Source organism: Pagrus major, chromosome 20 (assembly GCF_040436345.1).
Source record: "Pagrus major chromosome 20, Pma_NU_1.0".
Lineage (NCBI taxonomy): Eukaryota > Metazoa > Chordata > Actinopteri > Spariformes > Sparidae > Pagrus > Pagrus major.
The window spans coordinates 21922263-21936515 of NC_133234.1; the positions used below are offsets into that span (position 1 = coordinate 21922263).

Genomic DNA, 14253 nt, shown 5'->3' on the forward strand with positions numbered 1-14253 from the left:
TAACCTGCACAGAAATGGCGCCATACTGCCCCCACTGGTTGAATGATGCTACGACATGCTACAAGTATATAGCTAATCATTCAACAACAAATCTGTTTTTTTCTTAACTTTAGAAATAGCATTCAAATACCAAAATTATCCTTCACTGTTATTGGGATTTTTTTTTCACATTTGTTCGTTTTTACATTTTTACTTTACTTTTTTTTTTTCTTATTTAAAGAGGTCATATTATGCTAATTTTCAGGTTCATAGTTTTATCTGAGGGTCTTAGTTAAATAGGTTTACATACTTTAATATTCAAAAAACCACATTATTTTTCTCATATGGTGCATTGCTGCAGCTATCTTGAATGCTCCGTTTTAGTTAAGGAGTGAGACATCTCGCCTCTGTTCAATCTTTGGTGAGAGTTGCACATGCGCATTACTTAACGAGCAGGATGTGGCCAATCAGAGGCAGAGTAGGGCGGGTCATGCCGAGCAAGGTAGTGTGATCTAAAATAACGCCGCTACAACAGTAGCAACTGTATGTCTGCTAACTGACTGGAGTGTTTATATCTTATAATAAATATATAAAAGAATATATTTATATAAGGCCTGTTACATAAGTTACATGGTCATCTGTAATCTGTAAAAACATTTTTGGTGGAGTGAAGCTTAAAGTATCACATTACATGTTGCCTACTTTCTTATTATTCTACTTCTCAGTCTTATTTATTCACAGTGTTGGGTGTAACGTGTTACAAAAGCAACGTGTTACAGTATTATATTACTTTTAGTGGTAACGTAGTAATATAACGTGTTACTAATAATATTTCAGTAGTATATTACTACAGTTATGTCACGTAACGCGTTACAACCCACGTTACCGACCAAAGTGAAGCCTTTATTGTTGTGTTTTAAAGAATCCATCCACACCAACATGACCATATTACTGTAGGCTCTGCGTGTGTTTAATATCGACGAGCAAAAAGAGATGTTTGTCTTGTCATGTCATTATAGGCAACATTATAGAAAGTATAGGTCTACTGTGTTTCATATGAATGAGCCTACAATTAAAAATATTTATTCCTATCTCATAATATATCAGACTTTGATCCTTTGTATGCCTGCTCATCTCTGTGTCAAAGGACATTCGTTTATTTGAAAAACATCTAGGCTGTTTAATTGTTGGGCATTTTGTTGAAAGTAACTAAAAAGTAGTGTAACAAGTTATTTATTACTCTACACAGACAGTAATATTGTGACGTAATTACTTTAAAATGAAGGTAACTAGTAATATATAATATATTGCATTATTAAAGTAACTTGCCCAACACTGTTTATTAATGATTCGGCTTTTAAATTGTTTCAGACAAAAAACAAACTAAAACATAAAATTCCTCCGAGCACATATCACCGTGTTGGCTTTTATTTTGAAAAGAGATGACATAGCGGAAGTAAACAGTAATCACGTTACAACCCGGAAGAATTGCCTTTTTTCTCTGATTAACGTTTGAATAGCCAAGAATGACCAATTTATCTGGCGGAGAAACGATTAAAGGCGATGCTGCGGACACCGTGCAGCCTCTGATACTCGTATCTGCGTGTTGATCCTCGGCTCCGGAGCGAGAGGCGGTCGAGTGCGAGCAGCAACGCCCTGATGTCCGCGTCCCCGTCGGAGAAAAATATCCTCGCTCTGTTTACAAATCGGCTGAGAGAAATCGCTTCCCCGCAGTGTATCGTTAGCTAATCGTGTGTGTGTGTGTGTTTTTACAGACGGGAAGAAAAACATGGCTGAACTGCATGTTGTGGAACCGAGCGGTACCAGCACCATAGAGCAGCCCGAGCACCGCGACGTCCGGGGCTCCGTGCGCCTGGCGTCGCCCACTCTCATGGTTCCGCCGCGGAGCAGCCAGCTCAGTCCCGGCGGGGTGTCGAGCGGCAGCGGCGGGCGCTCGGTGTTCGGGTTCCCGGGGAAGAGCAGCCCGAGCTCCCCGTCCGAACCGGTGGATAAGCCGGGCTCGCGCTGGGTTCGACTCAACGTCGGCGGGACCTACTTCATCACGACCAAACAGACGCTGTGCAGGGACCCGAAATCGTTCCTGTTCCGCCTGTGCCAAGAGGACCCGGACCTGGACTCTGACAAAGTGAGTGCACAAAGTCCCAACATGGGCCCAGCTCGGATTATATGTTGTTTTAAACATTATATGGACCCAGAAAAATCAAGAAAAATGAGTGTGTGGCACATCAAATATCCATTTGTCTCAGTAATTATATTATTTTTAGTCATTGCTGCCACTTATTCACCATCATAGTATTAGTAGGGATGCTCGATATATATGGGACAGATGAATTATCGGCCCGATAATGGAAAATTGACATTATCGGATATCGGCAGTCAATCATAGCCGATAACACAAAGCCAAATTGCTTTTGTCGACTTAACAAGTGCAGCATCTTCACACAAGTAAGTGGTGGTATGCACCTTTAAAGTTGTTTTGTGAGCGGCCAATAAACACAGAGAAGAAGAAGAACAAACGCACTGTTGTCGCGCTCGTAACGTCAAACTGCTGCACCTGTGTAGAGCCACACAGGTGCACTCAGGTGTGCAGGTGTTCTATTATCGGTATCGGCCACGAGAGTCAGGTGATTATCGGTTATCGTATCGGCGGAAAAAAATACATATCGTGCGTCCCTAAATATTAGTAATGATATATTCCAATATATCATGATGTGGAGCTGCAACGATTAATCGATTAGTTGTCAGCTTATCAAATCAATCACCAGCTATTTTGACAAGCGATTAATGGGTTTGAGTTTATTTTTAAGAAAGAAAGTCGAAATCCTCTGATTCCAGCATGTTTTGAGGCATTGCTTCAGTTACAGGTGGACGATGTGGTTGAAATCATTGACGTGATATTAATTGGCTCGTTCTGGCACCAACACCGGTATCAGAGATGCCTCCGATACAGATAAAATGCTGGGATCGGTGTTGGCGAGTACGCGACTCTCTGCGCCGATCCGTTACCACATAACGTATTTATTAGAGACGGGACTGTGCTTCATCCCAGCAGTGTCTCATACACGTATATACGTGACTTAAAGATGATCTCAAAGATATTTAATTTACAATGACATAAAGCAAAGAAAAGCAGCAAATCGTCACATTAGAAAGGAGAAGCAGACGTTTCTGTGCATCAACTAATCAGTTGTTGATAAATACTGCAGCTCTCAGCTGTTTCCTGCAGTGTTATATAGTCTGACACAAAGACAAACCTCTGCCAACGTCATGAAAAATTAAAGCTCTTCCATGACATAAAACATTAACTCTCTTATTGTTTCTAAATGTAGAACTTGAAGCGGCGCAGCATATTTGATGAAGCTGATGTGCTTGCACATGATTCTTGCATGCTCGGGATGGTATCCACACGGTTGGGTGCACGTATTGTGCGTCGCTTTGGATAAAAGCTTCAGCTAACTAGACGTAATGTACTTAACCTTCAGGGGGAAAGAGCAGAGCCCTTATTTGCAAGTATTTTATTTTATTTTCTCTGTTTGCTGCAAGTGTTCGTGGTGCAACAGTGAAGACAAACCAAAACCTGAGAGCTTAAAAAAAAACACATCCCTTAGATTTAGTCATTAAAATTGAGCCGCAGTAATTTCTTGTGAGTTGTCCAGTATTAAGTGCATATTTCTGGTTTCTTTCTTCCTCTATGACAATAAACTGAATATCTTTGGGTTGTGAACAAAACAAACACTGTCACTTTCACCATTTTCTGACATTTAATCGACCAAACGACTCGATTAATTGTGAAAATGAATGAAAATGATGTTTAGTTGCAGCCTTAATCAAAGAATTGACAGGACTCAACAGTATCTTTTAAAAGTGGCTGTCAGGCTGGTAACCGGGCATCAGTTTTGGAAAATATGGTCGCTATATTTTGTAATTTTTGCAGTTATACATCAGTTTTATAATAAAAAATGTTACATCAAATAATGTTTAAAAGCTTTATTACAGCAACTGAACAAAACTCTTTGTAGCTTGTGTTTAATCTGACAATTTACAGAATTTGAATCTTAAGTAAAATCGATTTAGTGACTGCAACAGCAGCATGACAGCAATATTTCAATATCACTTAGGCAATAAAACTCAAATAAGTTTATCTTGGGGACACTTGTTTGGCTGTTTGCTCTCCCTATTTGTTTGTATATTAAAAAGTGGCACTGAAATCAACAAAAGGCCGAGAATGTCTTTGCCAGTTTCAAGTGGCAGTCTGGCAACCGTCACTGTCGTGCCATGATTAATATGTACCGAGCAGGATCGAAAGAAAACTTGTCCACCAACTCGACTCCAACTTATCTCTGGACTTTATCCAACTTAACATTTAGTGAACTTGATTTAAAATCCTAACATCCTCCTCACTATTGAACATGGTACATTATTTTTTCAATGTGGGTTTAATGCATCATTTAAGTCTCCCTCGAAACATCTCACCTGACCACCCATGAACGATCAGTGTAGATAGAAGCAACAACGATAGTTTACAAAATGGTAAAAATAAAATTTAAATCCAGGTTCTTACATTAAGATACTTCGCTTATGTTGTGCAAAGATGAACAAACTCACTTACTTACAAATCTCTGACGGTGTACAGGGATTTCTTTGTGGACGTTGCTGGAAACTGTGCAGATTATTTCTTTCCAACAGTCTTGTGTGTATTTATACTTCCAAGTGCAATGAAACTGGGTTCCTTTCTTTGTTCTGCATTTAATTCATCCGTCTGCGTTATTAGGATTTAATTCATTGAGTTTTTCAGGAGTTGCATTTCCCATTTCTGCTTTGTCTCTCTGAAGATCCTCTGTCCACACCATTCTTTTATTATTTGAGGACTCTCTCGGCGCCCCGGCCAACTTTCTGTACATTATTAAGAACTTTCCATTTGCATAGGGGTTTGATTACAAGTTGCAAGTTCCTCAGTTATACTCAGAGAAGGGCATTGATCTAATATCAACTCTTAATGTGTCCCTCCAGGACGAGACAGGAGCCTACCTGATCGACAGGGACCCCACATACTTCGGTCCAATCCTGAATTACCTGCGGCACGGAAAACTGATCATGGATAAAAATCTGGCTGAGGAAGGTAAAAACATTTTGATTTCTGTTGTTACATTTTTCTCAAACATCATACAGAGTCGTATCTGTCGGTAAATTTAGAGACCAAACAATGTCTGACGATCCACTTTTTTTGTGTGTGTCAGGTGTTCTCGAGGAAGCCGAGTTCTACAACATCGCATCTCTGGTGCGGCTGGTTAAAGAAAGGATACGGGACAACGAGAACCGGACATCTCAGGTACAGAAAACCAAAACGATGCGAGCAGGTCAGACGACCGAGAATAGAATACATTTGTTCACCAGACTGGTACAATACAACCAAAAATAGCGTTTTATTTGTGTTCAGATCATTGATGTTGTTTTGTGTGTGTGCTCCTGTCGTGTCCCTCAGGGCCCCGTGAAGCATGTGTATCGGGTACTACAGTGCCAAGAGGAGGAACTCACACAGATGGTCTCAACCATGTCGGACGGTTGGAAGTTTGAGCAGGTGCAGAAAATGCAGCTTTTTTTTTTTCTCTTGTCAGGTTTTAGTTTATGCAGTTTGGAGAAAAGCCCAAAATGTAAAGTCACTGACTTCTAAGATATTTATTGCTGAAAGCCAGTAAATAGTTTAATAAAGATGTAGATCTGAGTTTAAAGCATCAATATTATTTTGTTTTCGACTGAAATGTCAGTATTGGAAAAATCACTGATAGCTGGCATGGTGTGTCTGCTCATATTTAAGGCTGTTACTTATTAAGTCCCTTGTGTTTTGATTAATCAGCAGATTATTTTGTTTAAATCACAAAAACAATCCAATATGTCACCTCGGCTCTGGAGGTGACGTCTTCAAATTGCTCATTTTGTGCGACCAACAGTCCAAAACCCAAAGATATTCAATTTATTATCGCACTCAAGAGACTTCATTATCACAGACTATTAACAGTTGGAACCACAACAGAAGCTAGAGCCAAGGAAATTTTGGCATTTTGGTTAAAAAAAAATTACTTGGCTGTTCTAACGAAGCTGATCAAATATGTTCTTTATTCAAAAAATGATGTATCTGCACGACGGGCAGCAAGATGTTTCAGTTCTCCATCTGATATGTGAAACTTCGGCTCAAAGTTTGCATAAAGTTGCTCATAAAACAGGTCTGCATTTAAAACAAGGACAATATTATATTTCCATCAGTTAAAGTCCTTCAGTTCACCCCAAAATAATTATCCATCTAGATTGTTTTGGTGTGAGTTGTCGAGTTTTAGGGACCGTAGAGGCCGTAGAGATGTCTGTCTTCGCTCAAATATAATGGAGCTGGATGGCACTCGGCTTGTGGTGCTAAACATACATCCAAAAATGTCAACAGCAATGTCACTTTGCAGAAATCATGACCTGGTTAGTCAAGATAATCCACAGACCTTGTTGTGAGTTGCGTCTATAAAATGTCTGAAAGTAGTTAAAAATGTCTGTTACATATGACAGGAGGTGAAGGAGATGTCTTGAGACAAAAACCCCAGAGATATTGAATTTATAAAGATGTATATAACCTATAAAAGCTGAAAAATAGTCACATTTGAGTAGGAAAAAAAACTGTTTACCCAGAATATAGAATATATTTAGTTCAGAGAACTTTTTATATACACTGTGGATATTTCTGCCACTGACACAACCTCAACAATTTCCTGTCTTTCGCCTTCTTTCCTCAGCTCATTAGTATCGGCTCCTCTTATAACTACGGCAACGAGGACCAGGCGGAGTTTCTATGTGTAGTTTCCCGGGAACTCAACAACTCCACCAACGGCATCGTCATCGAGCCCACTGAGAAGGCCAAGGTGAGAAATCTGCTGCACATGAGTCACTTCAAAGGATGAGGCTGACGATATATTCTATATTTAATCTATATTTTTGTTATAATGATCAAACCCGGTGAAAAGACCAGAACCAACTGTAAATTGATGATGACTGAAAGCCTGACAGGCTCTTTATTTATTTTAAGGGGTCATAAGGCAAAAAAGCTTTAAAACCAGTGAACTCGAGAACCAAATGTGAATCAATCCACAGCAGGAAATGCAACAACAATCCAACAAATGCACTCCTTTGTCCTGTTTGAGTAACATTTGCTAAAAACAATGCCCAGCTGTTTTAGGAAATTACCGGCCCCTTTTGAATGAAACTGTTTATTTGTGAGATGTTAATAGATTTACACTTTCAGTAGGAACTAGAGAGCCACAGACAGGAAGTCGGGACGTTTTGAGACTAAATCATTGCTGGTTCTGGTCTTTTCATGGGGTTTGTTGACAACAAGAAAAATATAAAATATCACCAGTAAAGCTGAAAATAACAATTGTTTTCTTTAGTCTTTAAAAAGGTTATCAAGGCTTTTCACCAACATGTCAATAGCCAAAGACATTCGACTTACAATCCTATTAAAGAGAAAGTTTGAACCAGAAAATATTAGGAATTTTTGCTTCATTAATGACTTCAATGATTACAGCAGCTTTATACTTTGATAGCTTAAGAAAATAATAATAATGGTAATCACTTTATTTATATAACAAAAAAGTACTTAACAAAAGCAAAAATAAAAGCAGGATAATCAGAAACACATAATCAGGCATTATAGCAATAGAAGCGGAAGCAAAACCAAAACCAAGTCAAGGTAAGTTAAGCTTGAAAATTCAGTTTTTTTTCTTTGAATATGCTGTTTTTCCACCTAAGCATTAGTTTTTGACTATTTCTTATGCACAAAATTAGTGTAAATAAGGAAATAAAGAACTATAGTGAGTTTATGGTCCTGTTACTCTCAGGCAGGGGTATTTTCAGATCACAAAGGTTGTTTTTTTTGCGAGGCACATGGATATTTCCTGAGAAAAACATGTGTTTAGTGTTACATTACATTTGAAACTTGGACCATGTAAGACTATATGATGTGGACCCATTGTGTTTCCCAGCTAATAGGGGCAGTTACGGGTCATCTGCATGATTATTTTGGCATTATAAATAAATAATTCAGTGCTCAAACTCCTATGGATCAATGACAGAAGCACTTACAGAGCTTTTGACTGTTTGGGTTCAACAACAGTTTTGGATTGACTTTGGGCTAGACTGATAGACGTCTTAGGATAACTTAACATGAATTTTCAGGAATGGTAACAGGTTAATATAAAGTTAAACTAAGATCAAAAGAAAAAGAATGAATTAAATGGCGACGCAACATCAAAGCAAGTCTGTAGAAATGCGTTTCAAGTAGGGATTTTTAAAGAAGTCACTGATTGTGCGAGCCTTATCTCTTCAGGTAGTTTGTTTCAAAGCACCTGATGGCAAAAGCACAGTCACCTTAAGATTTAAGCCTCGACTGGAACGGGAAACTTCAAAATAAAATTATTGTGCATCAGTTTAGGACTTAAAGGTGTTTCTGAGGTTTTAACTGACTTTTTTTTCCCTCTGTCCTCACAGATCCTTCAAGAGCGAGGCTCGCGGATGTGAGGAGACCCTGAGCTAAATAACACTTAATCAACAAAAAACAAAACAATAACATGAACATTTTCTCCAGTTTATCATCAAGATCCATGAGTTTACCCCCACTCCACCTCCCTACCATCATCGCCATCACCACCCTCCTTCCCTCCTCCTCTGGTGTGCCTTTCCACAGCGGGGGCTCCCCGATGCCCCCCTCTCCTCCAGCGCTGCAACACGACCCCGACTCGTCTTTACATTTCGTCTCCTCCACCATCGCAGGCTGTGGAGCACTTCAGGGGGAGTTTAAAAGGGAATACAAGAGAGTGCTTTTTTCCTCATAGCAGCTATCTGATGGTCAGTGTCACTGCGGTGCAGGCTACGGTGCTGATTGTAGCCCCTTATTATTGTCAGTGCATGGACGCCCAGCACAGAGCTACTATAAGTCATTATCATCATCGTTATCATCATCAGACAGGATATTTCCTCTCTCTTATACGTTTGGCTCTGTCAACTTAGCAGAAATCTCCTCAGGACTCACAAAGGACATAAAGGAATGAACACAACTCCACTGACTGAGCCTCTCTCTTTACCCCCAATCCGTTCACGGAGCGAGCGTCGACGCCCGCCGCCTCCCTCTCTGCGCTCCTCGCTGATGTTTGAGGCAGGTCGAGGAAACAACAAACCGAACCAGGAGCTGGAGGGTGAGACGGACGCATGAGCCAGCTAGGTGCAGCATTTCCTCCACTCTGCTGAGTCTTGAGAAACATCCTTAAATAAGCGAGAAGCGTTCATCTTACAGACGCCATTTCTTGGTTCGGCAGCGCGGCGTCCGACTCCTCCTGTTTCCCTGTTTTCGGGCTCGATCTGGTCTGAAAATGTGGGATATTTCCGCGCAAAAGAAAAGACTCAAAGAGACTACACCTGTGTACAATTTGTCAAGGCATGTGAGGAATCTATATAAATCTATATAGGCTACATGATGAAATTATATGAAAAATTGAATGCAAATGGTGTAATTATTGATTTCTGTATCATAGTTGTCATATATTTACATATTCATATTTAAAACGATGGAGAAAAAAAATATCATTTTTCATTACAAGTTTTCCTGAAGGTTTCCCGCCCGGTGACATGGATGTGAGTACACGTGTATGCAGTGCCTCTCTGCTTTCTGTCCATGACTGAAATATGACACGTTTTTCAGCTGCACGTTTTCTGTAGTGTTCCTCAAAAAAACTCTTAGGTATCCTACTTTCTCTTGCATATCTTAAAATTGTAATTAGGGATAAGGAAAACTACTGTCGTTGCCGTTTGTCCAGACAAAGTGTGGCGTGGCGGGATTGGACTGTGGCCAGTTTGTATGCTGCCTCAAAATACCCCCCCCCCTCTCTCTTTCACCCCGGCCTTGTGCTACTCTCATGCCAATATTCACTCCCTTTGCAGCTGCCTCTTTCACACCCAGACGACTGTCTTGTCTTACATTCTGCAGCACTTGTAGCAACTGTGGCGCAAGCTGAATTGTACTCCTCACGCTTCAAGGCCTGAGATACCTGAGCCTACATTATCACAGAAATTTACATACCTGTAAGTGAACCTGGCAGATGGCAAGTGTCTTCAGAGAAAAGCCTTTTATTTCAGATGTTGTGTGACTTTTTTTTTTTCTGTGCCAGCAGATGCGTACCAACTTGGCTGAAGTATATTTCTCTGGAAATATACTTGACATTAAGTTTCTCTATGATAGAGATGTTTTTAAGACTTGTAACAACATTGGAGCAACATGTCATGTCGGGGTGTCACGACTTCAATTCTAGATCAAAAACCAAACATCGTTTTCAAATATTGAAAGTTAGTGAAATTTAAAAGCAGTAAAACTGAATTGGCCTCTGCTTCAAATGTGCAAGATCTGACTTGTTCCCACAAGCTCCATAACCTGTTCCTACAAGATCCATAATGTTCCCACAAGCTCCATAACTTGTTCCCACAAGTTACGTAACTTGTTCCCACAGGATTCCTAACCTGTTCCCACAGGATTCCTAACCTGTTCCCACAGGATTCCTAACCTGTTGCCACAAGATCCATGACTTGTTCCCACAAGATCTCTAACTTGTTACCACAAGATTCATGACTTTTTCCCCCCATGTTCCAGAACTGGTTCCCACAAGTTATGAATAACATGTGGGCACCTGTTAGTATCTTGTTCCCTAACTAACTTAACTAAAGCTTAAAACAGTTAATAAGAAAACTGTTGATCGACTAATCAATTAACCGACTGATTGTTTCACTGTTTCGCCCTACAAAAAGACACGTGAATCCAATGTTGTTACTGGTGTGAATGCAGCCTTGTCATATGATCGACTTAATACAAAGTTTGAGCCATATTTACACATATCGGATGGAGAATTGAAACATCTCCTTGTTGCCCATCATTCAGACTGAACTCACATTTTAATCACTGTCCCTAAAAGCCAAGGGGCGTCGGATCTTTATCATTGATCACTTTGATCACCCGTCTTTGTATAAAGAACATATTTGATGCAGTTATGTTATATCAAGCATGAACTAAAAAGAATGCGTTTAACCAGAAAAAAAAAAAAACTGTACCTTTGCTGTTGTCATGCTCCCTGACCGTTGTTCAGTCAGGCCTCAGAGCTCAAACTTTGATGTGACTTCTTCTTTGTTTTGTTTTTTTCCTCTCGACTGTGTGTTGTGCAGTTTTATTCTGCTAATCTGAGTCGTGAGCAGACCGTGTGCTGCTAAAAATGCCCAAACGTCTCATTGAGGAGCACCTTTTCTCCCTTGTTGTTCTCTGGGCCTTTGCAAAGCACCTTGGGTGTCGTTTCCCCTTCGTCTGTGTCCAGTGTTGTGCCTTTGACCTGTGTTGTGCACAGTTGTTTCCCCTCTTATCATGAGGTGCCTCTCATACCTTAAAAAAGCCACGAGGCACCTACCTGAGGTACAATGTATAATGCGGTCTTTAGCTTGTTTTCTATTGTTAGTGTTTCAGTGAAAGGCAAGCCAAACAAATCCATTGTCCCCCTGCGTTATTTTATGTTTTATGATACCGACAAACTGAAAATGATTAACAGCTGCTTTCTTTGTGCCATTGCTTTTGAGCTAAATCCACCCACAATCCCTTACACAAAAATTATGTCCGAATCTGCTGTAAACACTTGTGCGGGTTGGCATTGTGCTTACAGTACTACCAAATGGGAGGGAAGCAGGGAGCAATCGACAGCAGGAAGACCAGACAAAGCAGGTTTCCCTCCTCTGCTTGTATCTTCTTTTAGTAAAACTCCAGCAGTGCACTTGTTAGCGGAGAGCGATTTGACTATAACCTTGCCGTCACTTGGCTTCTTTTTTTCTTGAGTTGCATGCTGAAGCCATAACTAACGATTCCATTTTTAGATGTGTGTAATCAACCTTTAAAGCACTTATACTGTACCTGTCACTTTTGTGAACCCAGTTTTATCTTACCTTGTTGCATAGTTCAGTGGTTCCCAAACTGAGGGTCCTCAAGATGGTTAACAAGATTTAAAAGCCAAGAAAAAAAAACAGAGTAATGTGCTTTTCCCCCCCATCCTCTAATGTTTGCATTAGCTGTGTTAGATTGGGGATAATGACCATCTAAAATTTGAGATATTCCAGAGGATGAACCCTTCTGAACTTGGTGATGTCAATGTTAGCATGTTAATTTGCTAAACTAAGATGGTGAACATTGTTAACATTGTATCTGCTAAACATCAGTTACGTTAGCATTGTCAATGTGAGCATGTTAGCGTGTTGATGTTAATGTTTTGCCCAAAGCACCACTGTTATACATAATCTCCTGTCATCTTGTTTTGTGCTGATAGATAAAATGTTAACATACTATATGTTAAACAAGTTATATCTGCTGAACATAAACATGTCGGCATGTTAATGTTAGGTTTTAGCACGCAACACTGCCCCCAAGTACATTCTCAAAGTCAGTAGCAAAACTGTACACTCTTGTTATCTTGTTATGTGCTAATAGATAAAATGTTAGCATGCTAACACGCAAGAGTAAGTTGATTATCAAGGTAAAGATTATATCTGCTAAACATAAACTAGTTAGCATGCTGATGTTAGCGTTTAGCAAGCAACACTGTTCTACAGAGCCGCTATCTTAACTGGCCCTTGTTATCTGGTTATTAGCCTTGTTAGCAGCATGGCTTTATGTTTGGTTGGTCTTCTGACAGCAGAGACGTGTCCTCCAGAATGTTGACTGTTTTTTGTAGCGCCATCATCGCGTCAAATCTGGTTTGGTTTATGACCACCAGCAAAAGTAACGGCATTCCCATCAGCCTAAGCTGTGCTTTGTGCTTACTACTAATAGGTAAAATGTTAGCATGCTAACACGCAAAAGTAAGTTGATTGATATGGTAGAAATGATACCATGTTAGCATGTTAGCTTTAGGTACAGCCCAACATAAACACTAGACTGGCTGTAAACGCATAATCTTGTTTCTTCTGAATTAACAGAAAGTTTTACTTGTTGAGGAAATAAATAAATAATTTAAATAAGAAAAGGAAACTTGGTTGAACTGGTCACAGGGCTCACCAGAGTTTGGGAACCACTGACCTCGCTAAACTTTAACAGAGTGATTATCTGAACATTTGAATCAAGCAGCCCATTTTTTAAAACAAAAAAATAATAATTTTTTGACCATTATGGATTTTTACTTTCACCTGCACTAGTTAGTCTACAGATAATGTGCAATTTTAACAAATCTGCAAAAAAAAAAAGAAAAAGAAAATATATATCTCTGTCGTTTGGGCACGTGAAAACACGAGAGCATGCATTGTTTTAGAGATTATGATGTCGTATACTGGATTTTGTCTGACCTCTGTGTTAGTGCAAAGTGTATGTGATGCATGGTGTGGGGGGAGCAGAGGGAAGGCATGGCTCTGTGGTATGTAGGTGTAGATTTTCTCGTGTGGAACAGTTGGTCTACAACTCGACATATTCTCTACTCACATGTTCTGTTTCTTTGTTGCTTTTGTATCTTTGCCATGTCAATTTAACCTAATTCAACCTAATCGTAGATAAAGAATAAAACTTTGAGCGCAAATTAACCAACCAATCTGATTACAGTCCCCCCTCCTCCTCCTCCTCCTCCTCCTCCTCCTCCTCCTAACCTTGGTTTCTCCAGCATTTACGCAACCCGCAGGTCGACACACGAAAAGATTTTTTAATCCATGGATCATTTTTGCCAGTTAATCTGTAAACACCTGCATGCGTTTGTGAACATGCACACTTGTACACTCATTTAGACGTATTGAAAAATGTCACCTATTAACAGTTACTTTGTGTTTCATTTATCAACAGTATTGATGTCAAATGTGAATATTGTTATTGGAGACTGTGGAGAAAAATGTTTGGAAGCTGACAAAACATTTTGTCTGATTGTTTGTTTTCACTTTTATTTATTTTATATTTTTTGAATTTTGTCTACCAATGTTGTTTCTTTACATGTAACAATTTTAACAAAACCCTGTCTGGTTTTTAATCATAAAATGTGTCTGTGTTTTAAAAACTGTGGCTCACTGACTGTTTGTTCAAAGCCGTGTTGTCAGAGGTTTTACCTAAATCCTCCTTTGAAACTTGTTCAACCAGCATTTTCATTGCTTACTTAGTCAAAGGTCACCGACATACAGTGAATCATAAGACGAGATTTTCTTCTGCCACTTATATACGAAGAGGGTGAC

General features: G+C 39.6%; 1 protein-coding gene across 1 annotated transcript; it reads left to right on the forward strand.

The window, feature by feature from the left end:
• The first annotated feature begins 1453 nt into the window (after positions 1 to 1453).
• On the forward strand, positions 1454 to 14081 carry kctd2 (potassium channel tetramerization domain containing 2). The gene is made up of 6 exons (XM_073489580.1): positions 1454 to 2125; positions 5011 to 5119; positions 5238 to 5329; positions 5483 to 5578; positions 6774 to 6899; positions 8524 to 14081. Exons 1-6 carry the CDS (start codon positions 1769 to 1771, stop codon positions 8551 to 8553), a joined length of 810 nt encoding a protein of 269 aa, XP_073345681.1. The 5' UTR covers positions 1454 to 1768; the 3' UTR covers positions 8554 to 14081.
• The last annotated feature ends 172 nt before the right edge of the window (positions 14082 to 14253 follow it).

Coding starts and splice junctions, on each gene's coding strand:
- kctd2 (XM_073489580.1), top strand. CDS start 1,769: ATGGCTGAACTGCATGTTGTGGAACCGAGCGGTACCAGCACCATAGAG. Junction 5,330..5,482: donor ACGAGAACCGGACATCTCAG/GTACAGAAAACC, acceptor CGTGTCCCTCAG/GGCCCCGTGAAGCATGTGTA. Junction 6,900..8,523: donor AGCCCACTGAGAAGGCCAAG/GTGAGAAATCTG, acceptor CTGTCCTCACAG/ATCCTTCAAGAGCGAGGCTC.